This window comes from Pseudopipra pipra, chromosome 24 (assembly GCF_036250125.1).
Source record: "Pseudopipra pipra isolate bDixPip1 chromosome 24, bDixPip1.hap1, whole genome shotgun sequence".
Classification (NCBI taxonomy): Eukaryota; Metazoa; Chordata; class Aves; order Passeriformes; family Pipridae; genus Pseudopipra; species Pseudopipra pipra.
The window spans coordinates 2,650,865-2,661,900 of NC_087572.1; the positions used below are offsets into that span (position 1 = coordinate 2,650,865).

The 11,036-nt window shown below is 57.8% G+C and overlaps 2 protein-coding genes across 4 annotated transcripts; both read right to left on the reverse strand.

Annotated features, from left to right (window-relative positions):
• Nucleotides 1-43: 43 nt before the first annotated feature.
• Nucleotides 44-3,335, reverse strand: GALE (UDP-galactose-4-epimerase). Its single transcript, XM_064635101.1, has 10 exons — nt 3,215-3,335; nt 3,019-3,134; nt 2,695-2,808; nt 2,146-2,322; nt 1,923-2,036; nt 1,770-1,836; nt 1,584-1,669; nt 1,378-1,455; nt 1,122-1,236; nt 44-1,045 (listed from the first exon to the last, which is right to left on the reverse strand). Exons 1-10 carry the CDS (start codon nt 3,333-3,335, stop codon nt 990-992), a joined length of 1,044 nt encoding a protein of 347 aa, XP_064491171.1. The 3' UTR covers nt 44-989.
• Nucleotides 3,336-4,819: 1,484 nt separating this feature from the next.
• On the reverse strand, nt 4,820-11,031 carry HMGCL (3-hydroxy-3-methylglutaryl-CoA lyase). Of its 3 annotated transcripts, none has more exons than XM_064635109.1 (9): nt 10,405-11,031; nt 9,523-9,612; nt 9,036-9,143; nt 8,613-8,708; nt 7,831-7,979; nt 7,066-7,129; nt 6,545-6,733; nt 6,146-6,271; nt 4,820-5,432 (listed from the first exon to the last, which is right to left on the reverse strand). In XM_064635109.1, the coding sequence occupies exons 1-9, from the start codon at nt 10,453-10,455 to the stop codon at nt 5,331-5,333; spliced, it is 975 nt and encodes a 324-aa protein (XP_064491179.1). In that variant the 5' UTR covers nt 10,456-11,031; the 3' UTR covers nt 4,820-5,330. The 3 variants fall into 3 exon arrangements, with proteins under 3 accessions (XP_064491179.1, XP_064491180.1, XP_064491181.1); XM_064635110.1 differs by lacking the exon at nt 10,405-11,031 and adding an exon at nt 10,188-10,274; XM_064635111.1 differs by lacking the exons at nt 4,820-5,432; nt 6,146-6,271 and adding an exon at nt 6,366-6,459.
• Nucleotides 11,032-11,036: the final 5 nt, after the last annotated feature.

Sequence of the window (11,036 nt, forward strand, 5' to 3'; positions counted from 1 at the left end):
GGGCAGCAGCTCTGGCTGAGGGGAAGCAGAACAAAGCTGCCACTTAGAAAGTAGGAAAGTTTATTTAAAAAGAAATCAAAAGCTCAATTCATAATTTAGAAGCATAAGTTATTCATCCAGCCGACAGCAAAGGGGGCCGACTGCGTCATCCCTGCCTGACAGAGCCCTTGGAGCTGCCAGGAATAAATAGGAGCAGTATGAGAGGCTCCTGGGCAGCCTTTGGCAACGGGATTTGGGAAGCAGCTGCCACAGGGAACGTGGAAGCAAAACCAGGCACCAGTGGGGTGATAAACCAGGCCAGGCTGGCACAGCCCTGGCAGGGGCTTCTCTGGCTCAGCAGGAGCACGTGGGATGAGATTTGGTCCCCAAAACCATGCTGGGGGCAGGGAAAAGTGTGTGTGTGTGTGCAAAGCCCTTGGCCCTGGAGACGTGGGCTGGGGAAATGAGCCGTGGTGGCCTTGGAATGTGACTGGTCCCTGTGGGAATGGGGAATGGGGGTGTTCCTGGGGCTCAGCACCTTCTCCATGCCCAGGGCAGGGGCTGTGGGTACCTCCCCCGAGACCAAGAGCCAGGTGGGGCAGCAGGGAACGGGGGGCCTCCTCTGCAGTCTGGGCTCAGCAGGACTCACAGTGTCCAAGTGCTGGATGCAGCCACTTCCCAGGGCACAGGGAGGGCCCAGGAGCAGCTCCAGTGGTGGCTGCAGGGCCCAGCCAAGCACAGCCCTTGGACATTCCCATGGGGGGTTCCATGGGAGCCAAACCAAGCCCTGGCTCTTTTCTCCATTGTGGTTTTGCTCTGCGAGATGCAAAGGACTTGAGGGGGATGAGGATGAGGAAGGCTGAGGATGCTCCAGCCTTCCTGCCCCGTGCCAGAGGCAGGAGGGGGAGCTGCAGCTGCTCTCAGGACGGTGATGGCCTCGCTGGGGCCGTGGGAGGCAGGAAAGGCTGGCCTGGAGCAGCCCCCGAGCCCGGCCAGCCCTCGGCCATGGCTCAGTTCTTGCTGAAGCCCGTGGGATTCTGCAGCTGCCACCGCCACAGGTCCTCACCTGGAATGGGGGGAGGGGAGGTGAGGGTGGGCCAGGCCTGGCAGTGCCCCGTGTGCCAGGGAGGGGGTGTCCTTACACATCTTGTCCAGGCCAAAGGCAGCTTTCCAGCCCAGCTCCCGCTCGGCCAGCGCCGGGTCCGCGTAGCAGGAGGCCACGTCCCCCTCCCGCCGGGCCGTGACCTTGTACTTGATCTGCAGGGAAAGCAGCTCTGTGGGCTCTGGGGGCTCAGAGAGGGCACTGAGGGGGCAGTGCCAGGGGCTGCTGTGGCAGTGATGGCTTGGGGGGGGCGAGGGAGGTCTCTGGGAACCTGTGCCCTGCAGGTCAGACCTTACCTCCCTCCCCGAGGCTTTTTCCATGGCCTGGACCATCTGCAGGACGGAGTAGCCGGTGCCTGTGCCCAGATTGTAGATCTGGCAGGAGGATAAGGGACATGGATCAGCTGCTTTTGGAAGGAGACAAGGGCCAAACTTCGCCTTTATCTCCCTGGGAACCCCCCCCCCCCCCCAGGGCTGGCAGCCCCCAGTGTCCCCCAGGGCACCTTGCAGCCACAGTTCTCCTTGAGCTTCTTCAGAGCAGCGATGTGGCCTTTGGCCAAATCCACGACGTGGATGTAATCCCTGACTCCTGCAGGGAGGCAGAGGGTGAGGGCAGAGCCCTGTGCCCGGGGTGACCCCAGGCTGGGGGGGCTGCAGGGCAGTTCTGCTCCACCCTTTCCATGCCATACCTGTTCCATCATCTGTCTTGTAGTCGTTCCCAAACACACTCAGGAATTCCTGGCGTCCCACTGCCACCTGGCAGAGGAACAAGGAGCCCTGTCAGCCTGTGCCCCCCCCCCATATGACTCCAGGGGTCCCCAAAGGCTGCAGTGGGGCGGTACCTGCGCCACGTAGGGCATGAGGTTGTTTGGGATCCCCTGAGGATCTTCCCCGATCATCCCTGACTCGTGGGCACCGATGGGGTTGAAGTAGCGCAGGAGAACAGCGTTCCAGTCCTGGGGGGACACAGACACTGCCTGGGTGGGTGCCTGGGGGGCTGCCTGCTCACCCCTCGCTCCAGTGGGAACAGCCCTTGGCTCCCGGCCCCGCGGGGCAGCCCCTCACCCGCTCTGCTTTGCAGAGATCCTGGATCATCTCCTCGATGAAGAACTTGGATTTGCCATAGGGGTTGGTGCAGCCTCCCACCGGGTGGTTCTCGTCCAGGGGGAGGTACTTGGGGTCCCCGTAGACGGTGGCAGAGCTGCTGAACACGATGTTCCTCACGCCGTGGGCCTGCATGGTCTGGGGGGCAGGAACAGCCAGCACTGAGCCAGGAGATCCCGTGCTGGGGGGTCAGCCCTGCCCAGGCACTGCCACATCCCGGGCACGGGGAGCACTGGGAGCAGCACATGGAGCAGCACAGCCACCTCAGCCCAGGATCACGCCCTTGTTCTTCCTGTGAAACCCAGCCAAGATCCTGGTCTCTCCCATATCCCACAGCACAGGTCCCTCAGGCTTTACCCCAAGGCAGGGAGTTCTCACAGTGTTCATTTGGATGATCTCTGCCCTTTTCCACCCATTCCCCGTTTTTCCTGCAGCTCCGAAATCCCCCCTTTATGGTGGTCCCAGCCCCCCCTGCAGCCCCTCAGCACCACCCCGAGCACCCCCTCTCACCTCCAGCAGCCGGATGGTCCCGGTGAGGTTCACTCTGTAATATTCCAGAGGCTTCTGCACTGACTCCCCCACCGCCTTCAGCCCCGCAAGGTGCAGCACAGCCGAGAACTGGTGCTGCACAGGAGGGGGGGGGAACAGCAACAGGACATGGGATCTCCGGGCAGGAACCAGCCGGGATTCCCCCCCCCAGGAGCGCCATTCACCCCCCCGGGGGGGCTCCACGCCCCGCAGGAACAGGGGTTTCCTCAGCGCTGTCCTTTTCCCCCCGGTTCCCACCTCACTCCCCCCAGGAGCCACCTGGGGCGCCGCAGCTCCTGCTCTCACCTTCCTGAAGAGCTCCTGGAGCGCGGCCCCATCGGTGATATCCAGCTCCTGGAAGAGGACGGGCCGGTGCGCGATCTGCTCCACCCGCCGGAGGCTCTCGGGGAGCGCGTCCGACCCTGGGGGATGGAGGGGAGTGAGGAGCTGGGATTTCTGGAGCTCCCGGCACAGCCCGGGGAGGGATGAGGCTCCTCCGTACCTCGGATGGCGTTGTGGAAGTTGTCAATGACCACGGGGACGTATCCAGCCTCCAGCAGCTCCAGCACGCAGTGGCTGCCGATGTACCCAGCGCCGCCCGTCACCAGGATCTTCTCGGCCATGGCTCTCCCTGGGGCAGGAAAATCCCTCAGCTCCGTGTGGGGCGGCCTGGAACGGGCACAGCTGGGGCACTGTCACGTCAGCAGCGCCTCCGGCACTTCCTGCAGCTCTCCCGGGGACAGGGATGGGCTGGAGCGCGACCTGCCAGCGCGGGCACACCTCCCGGACACGGAGGGTGGGTCTGGCACTGCCACAGCCCGGGAAAAGCCCTCGTCCTTCCTGTGAGATCCCGCTCTCTCCCGTATCCCCCAGCACAGACCCCTCGGGGTTCGCCCCAGAGCACAGGTGCAGGGAGTTGGGATGAATTCGGGTGGTCTCCACAGGGGGCTCGGCTCTGCCCTTTCCCCACCCATTCCCCGGTTTTCCTGCAGCTCTGGAGTCCCCCCTTCATCGCGGTCCCAGCCGCCCTTCCCAGTGCTGGCCCCGTTCCACCCCCGCTTCCCAGGACACTGCGGGGATCTCTGGGGGACCCGGGAGCTCCCGGGAAGGAGCAGCAGCTCCTGTTCCACTCCCGGAGGGAAGGACCCGCCGCGTTACCGGGGTGTGGGACCAGCACAGGGAGAGGTTCCACCCCGAGCCCCCCAAAATGCTGGGAGGGCAGTGCCGGGGGGGAACAGCCCCTGGGGAGGGAGAATAAGGCGGATTTCAGCGCGGGGGAGGATACGGGGGTGGGACCGGGGCACGGGCAGGGCCGGGCGGGGGTGCCCGGGGGGGCTCAGGGGATCCCGGGGGGCTCCCCTGGGGTGGGACAGGGCCTTCCTAGGGGTCCCTGGGGCCGAACGTGCCCCGGGGGCTGGAATTACCCCAGGGGCTGGATCTATCCTAGAGGTCCTGGGGTATCCCAGGGGCTGGAATTACCCCAGGGGCTGGATCTATCCTAGGGGTCCTGGGGTATCCCAGGGGCTGGAATTATCTCGGGCGCCGGGGTTTTGGGCTCTCCCTGCTACAGAAAGGCACGGCCGAACGGGGCAGCACATCCGTCCTCCCGTTCCCGTTCCCGTCCCCATTCCCCTCAGTCACTCACCCTCCGCTCCCGCTCCGCCCGCGGGCGCGGCCCCTTTAAGGCCCCTCCATGGAAACGTGTCCCCGCTACGGGAGCCCGGCGCGGACAAAACACCGCGAGGGACGGCGGCGCCCGGCGGCGGGAGGAGGGAACTGCGCCCTCCCCAAAATCCCCGGTTATTGCCCGATTCCGCCCCATTTCAGCGCCGGTTATTGTTGAACGTTTATTTAATTGCCACAGTTCATTGAAGGGATGTGGAGAGACGGCGCCGCACGCAGAGAAAGGCGAACCCCACCCGAAGGAAGGACGAGGCTCCCGCCTCGCAAATAAACTGTTAAAATAAATTATTTTAAATAGATTGGGGGATGTGGGGGGTGTTCCCCGTGACCTGTGAGGAGCAGGGAGTGTTTCACACTCTCTGCCACGGCCCCAGATGATGTGGTCTTTCCACGTGGAGGAGGCACTTGGAACTGAAGCAGCAGCTTTAACTGGTTCAGTTTATTAGAAACGTGATTTGTTCAGAATGTTAAATAATGTTTCTTATCCTAGTGTTTAAAGGTATCTTACAACAGATACACTGTCCTTTGCCACAGTCCCTGTAAGACTGTCCAAGGCTGCCCCAGGACATTCAGAGGCTTTTGACTCAGGCTTAACATTTGTAGTGAGAAGGGAAGGGAAAGCCCGACCTGGAGAAGTGCTCCAGCTGGAAAAACTGTGGATTATCCCTGGCTGGTGGCCTAAGGCTCAAGGCAGGAGTCAGTGGATGCTGGTCTGACCAGAGCCCATCCACATCCTCCCTTCCCTAAGGCAAATGGTGACATCCTCAAGGTCAAATCTAATATTCTCGTTTCCCTCATTTCTTCATAAATTCTGGTGGATTATGAGTTCCCTCTCAAGTGCTGAGCCAGGAAGGAGCACTGGAGATCAGAGAGGAATTCCAGGCAGTGCCAGATCCTCGCTTTCTTCTCGATCCAGGGAGAAACTCCCCTCAGTGTCACAGTCTGCAGGATGCCTGGGACACCTTGGAGTTGGTTCTTCGGTTGAGAGCGTTGCAGATGAAGGTTCCTGTGTCCATGAGCTTCTGCAGATCCACACCCTGCATGGGGGAAGCACAGCACGGCCTTGGCACTGCTTCTGTTGGGTACAGCTGCCCAGTGACAACTGGGATCACTGGGAGAGACTACCAGGGAGCGAGGGAGCCTTTGGAGGGAACTTTAATGCAGCCTCACTGACAGCAAGGGTCAGATCCCAGGGTGTGATGTGGGAGAGAATCCCAGAGTGGTCTGGGTTGGGAGGGACCTTAAAGCTCATCTCACTCCACCTCTGCCATGGGCAGGGACACCTTCCACTATCCCAGGCTGCTCCAACCTGGCCTTGGACACTTCCAGGGATGGGGCAGCCACAGCTTCTCTGGGAAACTGTGCCAGGGCCTCCCCCCCCTCACAGGGAAGGATTTCTCCCCAATATCCCATCTAATATCCAGCATCCCTCTGTCAGTGTGAAACCATTCCTTGTGTCCTGTCCCTCCAGGGACAGACTATTTACAAGATAGTCTCTCTCCACCTTTCCTGTGGGCCCCTTCAGGAAGGCCACAATTAGGTCACCCCAAGGCTGAACAATCCCAAGAGGAGGGAATGCTCCCAGCAGAGGGGGTGGGATTGGTGTGGAAGGACAACCCCCCCCACACAGACCCAGTGTGACTCTCCCCATCCCCACCAAGCTCAGGCTCCCTGGGCCGAACCCAGAGCCCTGCTGAGGCCTGAGCAGAGCCCTGGAGCAGGAGGGGGATGCAGGGGCTGCCCCACTCACCGTGTGGATGCCCAGCCCGTTCAGCATGTACACCAGGTCCTCCGTGGCCACGTTCCCCGACGCTCCCTGGGCGTAGGGGCAGCCCCCCAGGCCGGCGACGGACGCGTCCACCACGCTCACCCCCATCTGCAGAGGAACCCACACCACAGCCAGGCGTGACTGCTCTGCCAGCACAACCTCCTGCCCCTCACAGCTTCCATTCACAAGCAAAAAAATGAACAAACCCAAAGGAAGACGCTTTATTTGTGTGGACACCCCATCCCTGGAAGGGTCCAAGGCCAGGTGGGAGCACCCTGGGCTAGTGGGAGGTGTCCCTGCCCAGGGGGAACGAGATGGGATTTAAGGTCCCTGCCAACCCAAACCACCCCATGAGTCTGTGATCCAAAGGAAGGATCCTACCTGGAGGGCCACCAGGATGTTGGCCAGGGCCTGTCCATAGGTGTCGTGGCAGTGAACAGCCAGAGCCCCCACGGGCACCTCCTTCATCACCATGCTCAGCATCTCCTTCATGCTCCCGGGGGTGCCCACGCCGATGGTGTCCCCCAGGGAGATCTCGTAGCATCCCATGGAGTACATCTTCTTGGAGACCTGTCCAAAAGCCAGGATGTGCCCTGGGAAGTACATCACCCCCTTCCCCAGAGCTGCACACAGGGATCGGTGTGTGATGTCCTGGAGCAGCCACGAGACTCTTCTGTGGGACTGAAAACCTCCAGGTGCCCAAACCTCCCTGAATTCCCCTGTGCATTTCAGCTGGACTCAGTCTCCCCTCCCTGTGGTGGCTGGAACCTTTCCCAGCCTTCCCTTTCCCAGGCTTTGGCTAAATGGTTTGACACCCCCCCAGCCCCAGTGCCCAACTCATATCCCTAAAAATGAGCCAAAACCTTTCTCAGAAATTCTGGTTGTATCTGTGTTAAACTCACCTCTGCAACTTTAGCTGCAGAAATCTTCCCTTCGTAGGGACATCCAAGGACACAGGAAACGTATCTGTGGTTAAGAAAAGCACACACCTTTCAGCTAGAAAAATGGCAAGGACATTCAGCTGGCCAAATCAGTCAGGACTTAGTGCATCTTGTGTGTCTTTATGATGGAAGAATTAGTTTCATGTTCCAAAAGTTCAGTGGCCAAATCTTACGGAATTAATTACTGAACAATTACAGAATTAACAGCTCAACAGTTACAGAATTAACTGCTCAACAATTACAGAATTAACTGCTCAACAATTACAGAATTAACTGCTCAACAATTCCTTCTTCCACGGACATGAAAAATCTGCCAAGACAAGAGCACACAGCATTCCTGGGATTGTGATCTTTGCACTTCCATGTGGAATGTCTGCCAAGAAACTGTTGTTATTCTGGATCCTTCTGACAACAGAATAACCACACGGTGGGTGAATCCAACTGGAGGAGCGTGGACTGTCCTGAGCAGAACAGGCTTTGCACCAAGGCAGCAGCTGAAACCTTGAGTGTGGTCCAAACTAAAGCTCCTCCATGCCCTGAGCTCACAGAAATCCAGGCAGAGACATCCCAAAAAATAGAAGTTGTAAAGAAATCCCACTCCTTAGTGCTGCGTGGACTGGGCTCCAAAGGGATAAACTCCAGCAGCCACGTCTCCTGCTCAATGCCAAGGTGGCTGCAGGAATTCCTTACCCCTGAGTGGGAATGCTGGCTGCAGGAATTCCTTACCCCCTGACAGGAATGTTGGCTGCCCTTGCTGCTGCCATCACCTCGCTGAACCTCTCCAGGCTCTCCTCTATGGAACAGTTGATGTTCTTCTTCGTGAACAGCTCGGACGCTGCTCCAAAGATCGACACTTCCTTGGCCCCTGCAGCCACCTGCAAACAAACACCATAAATCACAGAACCATTAGAGCTGGAAAAGACCTCTGAGAGCAGCAAGTCCAACCCTCAGCCAGTTTCTAAATCCAAGCAGTCCAACCCACTGCCAGTTTTTAAATCCCAGCTGGGTGGTCTTTCTTGCATGGGAAATGACAAGCTCAGCCATGACTCAATTCAAGTGATTTCAGGAGTTCAATTCAAGTCATTTCATGGCCAAGTGTTAATTCAAGTGTTTCAATGGCCTCTCTTGGTAGAGAAGTTTCAAACCAGCCCCATAAAACACTTCCCTTTACAGAAACTTTTCTGTTCCTGATTATTTAAACTTTAAGGCTGGACCTGATGATTTTGGAGGTCTTCTCCAACCTCAATGACTCTGTGATGTTCCATGATCTATAACTACAGTTCTCTCACTCTGTAAAAGTACTTTTTCCCCAAATACCCCAGTTCCTCCCCAAAGTTTGTTCCACAGCAGAACCACCACGACACATCCAAGTTTTTCTCCAAAAGTGCAAAGTTACAGGTGCAGCAGCAAAGCTGCAGCTGCTGGGAGCTGTCAGGAGAGCTGTGGGACACCAGAGGGGACTAAAAGCAAGACAAACACGTGGCTGTTGAGGTGCTGCCAGCCCTTACCGCTGCCTGGAATCCCTTCAGGTTGGGGGTCAGCACAGGGTAACTGATCCCAGGCACCTTAGTGATGCCCTGCATGACCTCGGTGTGATCAGCCATCTGCAAAGAAACCAGCAGAGCTCTGTAACAGCGACAACAGCCAACCTAGAAAACAACCCTTCAAATGTCTTTTTGTAATGGGAACAGAAATATTTAGGGCTGAGAGAAATGGGCCTCTGAGAGCAAACACTGCACCCTGTGAGGGATCAGAGGTCAGGCACTCAGCCAGGCTGACGTGCACGACCAGCTGTCCCTCTGCCCTTCCCCAGGGTCCAAAGGGGAAGTCTGGAATATTGCAACTGGTTCTTGCCCAGCAATGAAGGGTTTGGAGCGAGCAGAGTCACTGGGTTACTGCTGTGACACTGTAAATCCAGCTGGAACACCGACCTGAGGGACCCACTTGGGGGACACAAAGCTGGTGGCCTCTATGACCTGCAGCCCTGTCTCTGACAGCATGTTGATCAAACTGATCTTCACAGGGGTGGGCACAACGTTCTAAGAGGAAAAAGAAGAAGAAAAGAAAAGAAAAACGACCTCAAGTCATTATTTCCACAGTAAACTTTTCATTGCAAAAAAAAAAAAAAAGGCAAAAAATTAAAAAAGAAAAGATCGTTTTTCAACATAAAAAAGGCGGCATTTAAAGAAAACAAAAAAGAAGAAGAAAAAGGAAAAGAAGGAGAAGAAGAAGGAAAAGGAGAAGGAGAAGAAAAGGAAGAAGAAGAAAAAAAAGAAGAAAAAAAAAGAAAAAGAAGAAGGGAAAGCCCTGCTGTTGGGCAGAGTGGCACATTTGGAGTATGTGATTCCAGAACCCCCCAGGGAGGGGTTGAGGGGCCGGGCAGGGCTGAGGTTGAGCTGCCAGGAGCCCCCCTTGTACCTTCTCGTTCTGGAGCCCGTCACGGGGTCCCACCTCCACCACCTTCACCCGCCTCGGGTACGTCCCCGTCCCTGTGGCCGCCGCGCTCACCTGGCACAGAGGGCAGTGTCAGCAGGGACCCCGAGCCCCCCAGCCCCCTCACCCCCACCCACAACAAGATCTGAAAATACACTCTAGGTAGCTAAATCAATCAAAGGTTGTTTAAGTAAAAGTTTAAGTTGTCTTTAACCAAAGATTGATGTTGGTGTCTCGTAGCAATAAAATAGAAAACTATTTCAAAGGTTGTTTAAATAAAAGAAGTCTAAGTTATCTTTAACTAAAGATTAATGTTGATGCCTTGTAAGGATTAAATGACTGACTGTCAAGGAGGGGCTTGAGGTGTTAAAAGTGTATAAAAGCTCGAAAAATCCTTGTTTCAGTGGGGTGTTTATGAAGGAGCTATCCCGACCCTACTCCGACGGCACGGCTTAACAGCATCATACTAAATTTGATTTCTTTGAATCACCGGCCTCGATCTCCCCCATCCCGGTGCCCCCCCGGTCCCTTGGACCCCTCAATCCCGCCCGGGTGTCCCGGTCCCCCCTCACCGGCCCCGAGCGTTCCCCGGCCCCGCTGCTCCCTCGGCCCGCTCCCCCCGGCCCCTCGGTCCCCCCGTTCCCCCTCACGGGCCGCAGCGATCCCGCCCAGCGCGGGAGCAGCCGCCGCGCCGCCGCCATGTCCGACCGCGATCACGTGACCGCGCCCGCCCCCCGCACGTGACACGGGCGGTCACGTGGCCGCGCCGCCCACGTGGAGCCCGAACCGGAGCCGGGGCTCGGACCCTCCGTGTCGTTCATCCCTCATCCCCTCCATCCTCTCATCCCCTCCGTCCCCAGCCCCTACCTGTGCCCAGGCGCCGTCCCTGGGCGCTCCCGTCGTGTCGTACTGCGGCATGTTTCGCTCTGGCCCCGGCACTGCCCGGCCCCGCGCCCGCCGCGCACTTATAGGATGGGTTTATCCGGTGGCCCGGGCGCTGAGTAAACACGGCGCTGTTTGTTTTGGACGGGCCCCCGCGCTGCGACAGAGGTTACCGGCGTGATGAGGTTGAGAGGCAAAGCGGCCGTGGCTCTCTTGTCCCTTTTCGGTGTCTAACGGCGTCATCGCGGGGCCGGGTGATGCTCCCGTGAGGGACTCCTGGCAGGCGGTCAGGATGTTTGTCCATTGAGAAACAGCCCTGGGGCTCTGTTCTGGCAGCTTTTGCTTGTGCTGGGTGGGACAGTAACCAGCAGTGCCTGTTTGCAGCGTTGTGGGTCCTCCACATCCACCCGGGCTGCTCTGGTGAGGAGTTTCATCACTCAGGAAGTTCAGCCCTCTATGGAGAGGTTCAACATCCACGCTGGAAATCTGCTCTCACTCCAACAGCAGAAGATCAGCTCAGAACAGTGGCTTTTCTTCAATTCACTAAGAACAAAACCTCTTCTCCTTGTAGCTGTCCCCACAGGATATAAATAAAAGTTTGTGGATGGATTCGTATT

What these genes read in the sequence shown, in the direction of transcription:
- GALE (XM_064635101.1), bottom strand. Translation starts at nt 3,335, where the DNA reads ATGGCCGAGAAGATCCTGGTGACGGGCGGCGCTGGGTACATCGGCAGC. An exon ending in GGACCATCCGGCTGCTGGAG is followed by an intron (nt 2,323 to 2,694) that starts GTGAGAGGGGGT and finishes CCTGCCCCCCAG; the next exon opens with ACCATGCAGGCCCACGGCGT. An exon ending in CAAGACAGATGATGGAACAG is followed by an intron (nt 1,670 to 1,769) that starts GTATGGCATGGA and finishes GCCTCCCTGCAG; the next exon opens with GAGTCAGGGATTACATCCAC.
- HMGCL (XM_064635109.1), bottom strand. Translation starts at nt 10,455, where the DNA reads ATGCCGCAGTACGACACGACGGGAGCGCCCAGGGACGGCGCCTGGGCA. An exon ending in TGAAGGGATTCCAGGCAGCG is followed by an intron (nt 7,980 to 8,612) that starts GTAAGGGCTGGC and finishes GTTTGTTTGCAG; the next exon opens with GTGGCTGCAGGGGCCAAGGA. An exon ending in GCCAACATTCCTGTCAGGGG is followed by an intron (nt 7,130 to 7,830) that starts GTAAGGAATTCC and finishes TCTTAACCACAG; the next exon opens with ATACGTTTCCTGTGTCCTTG.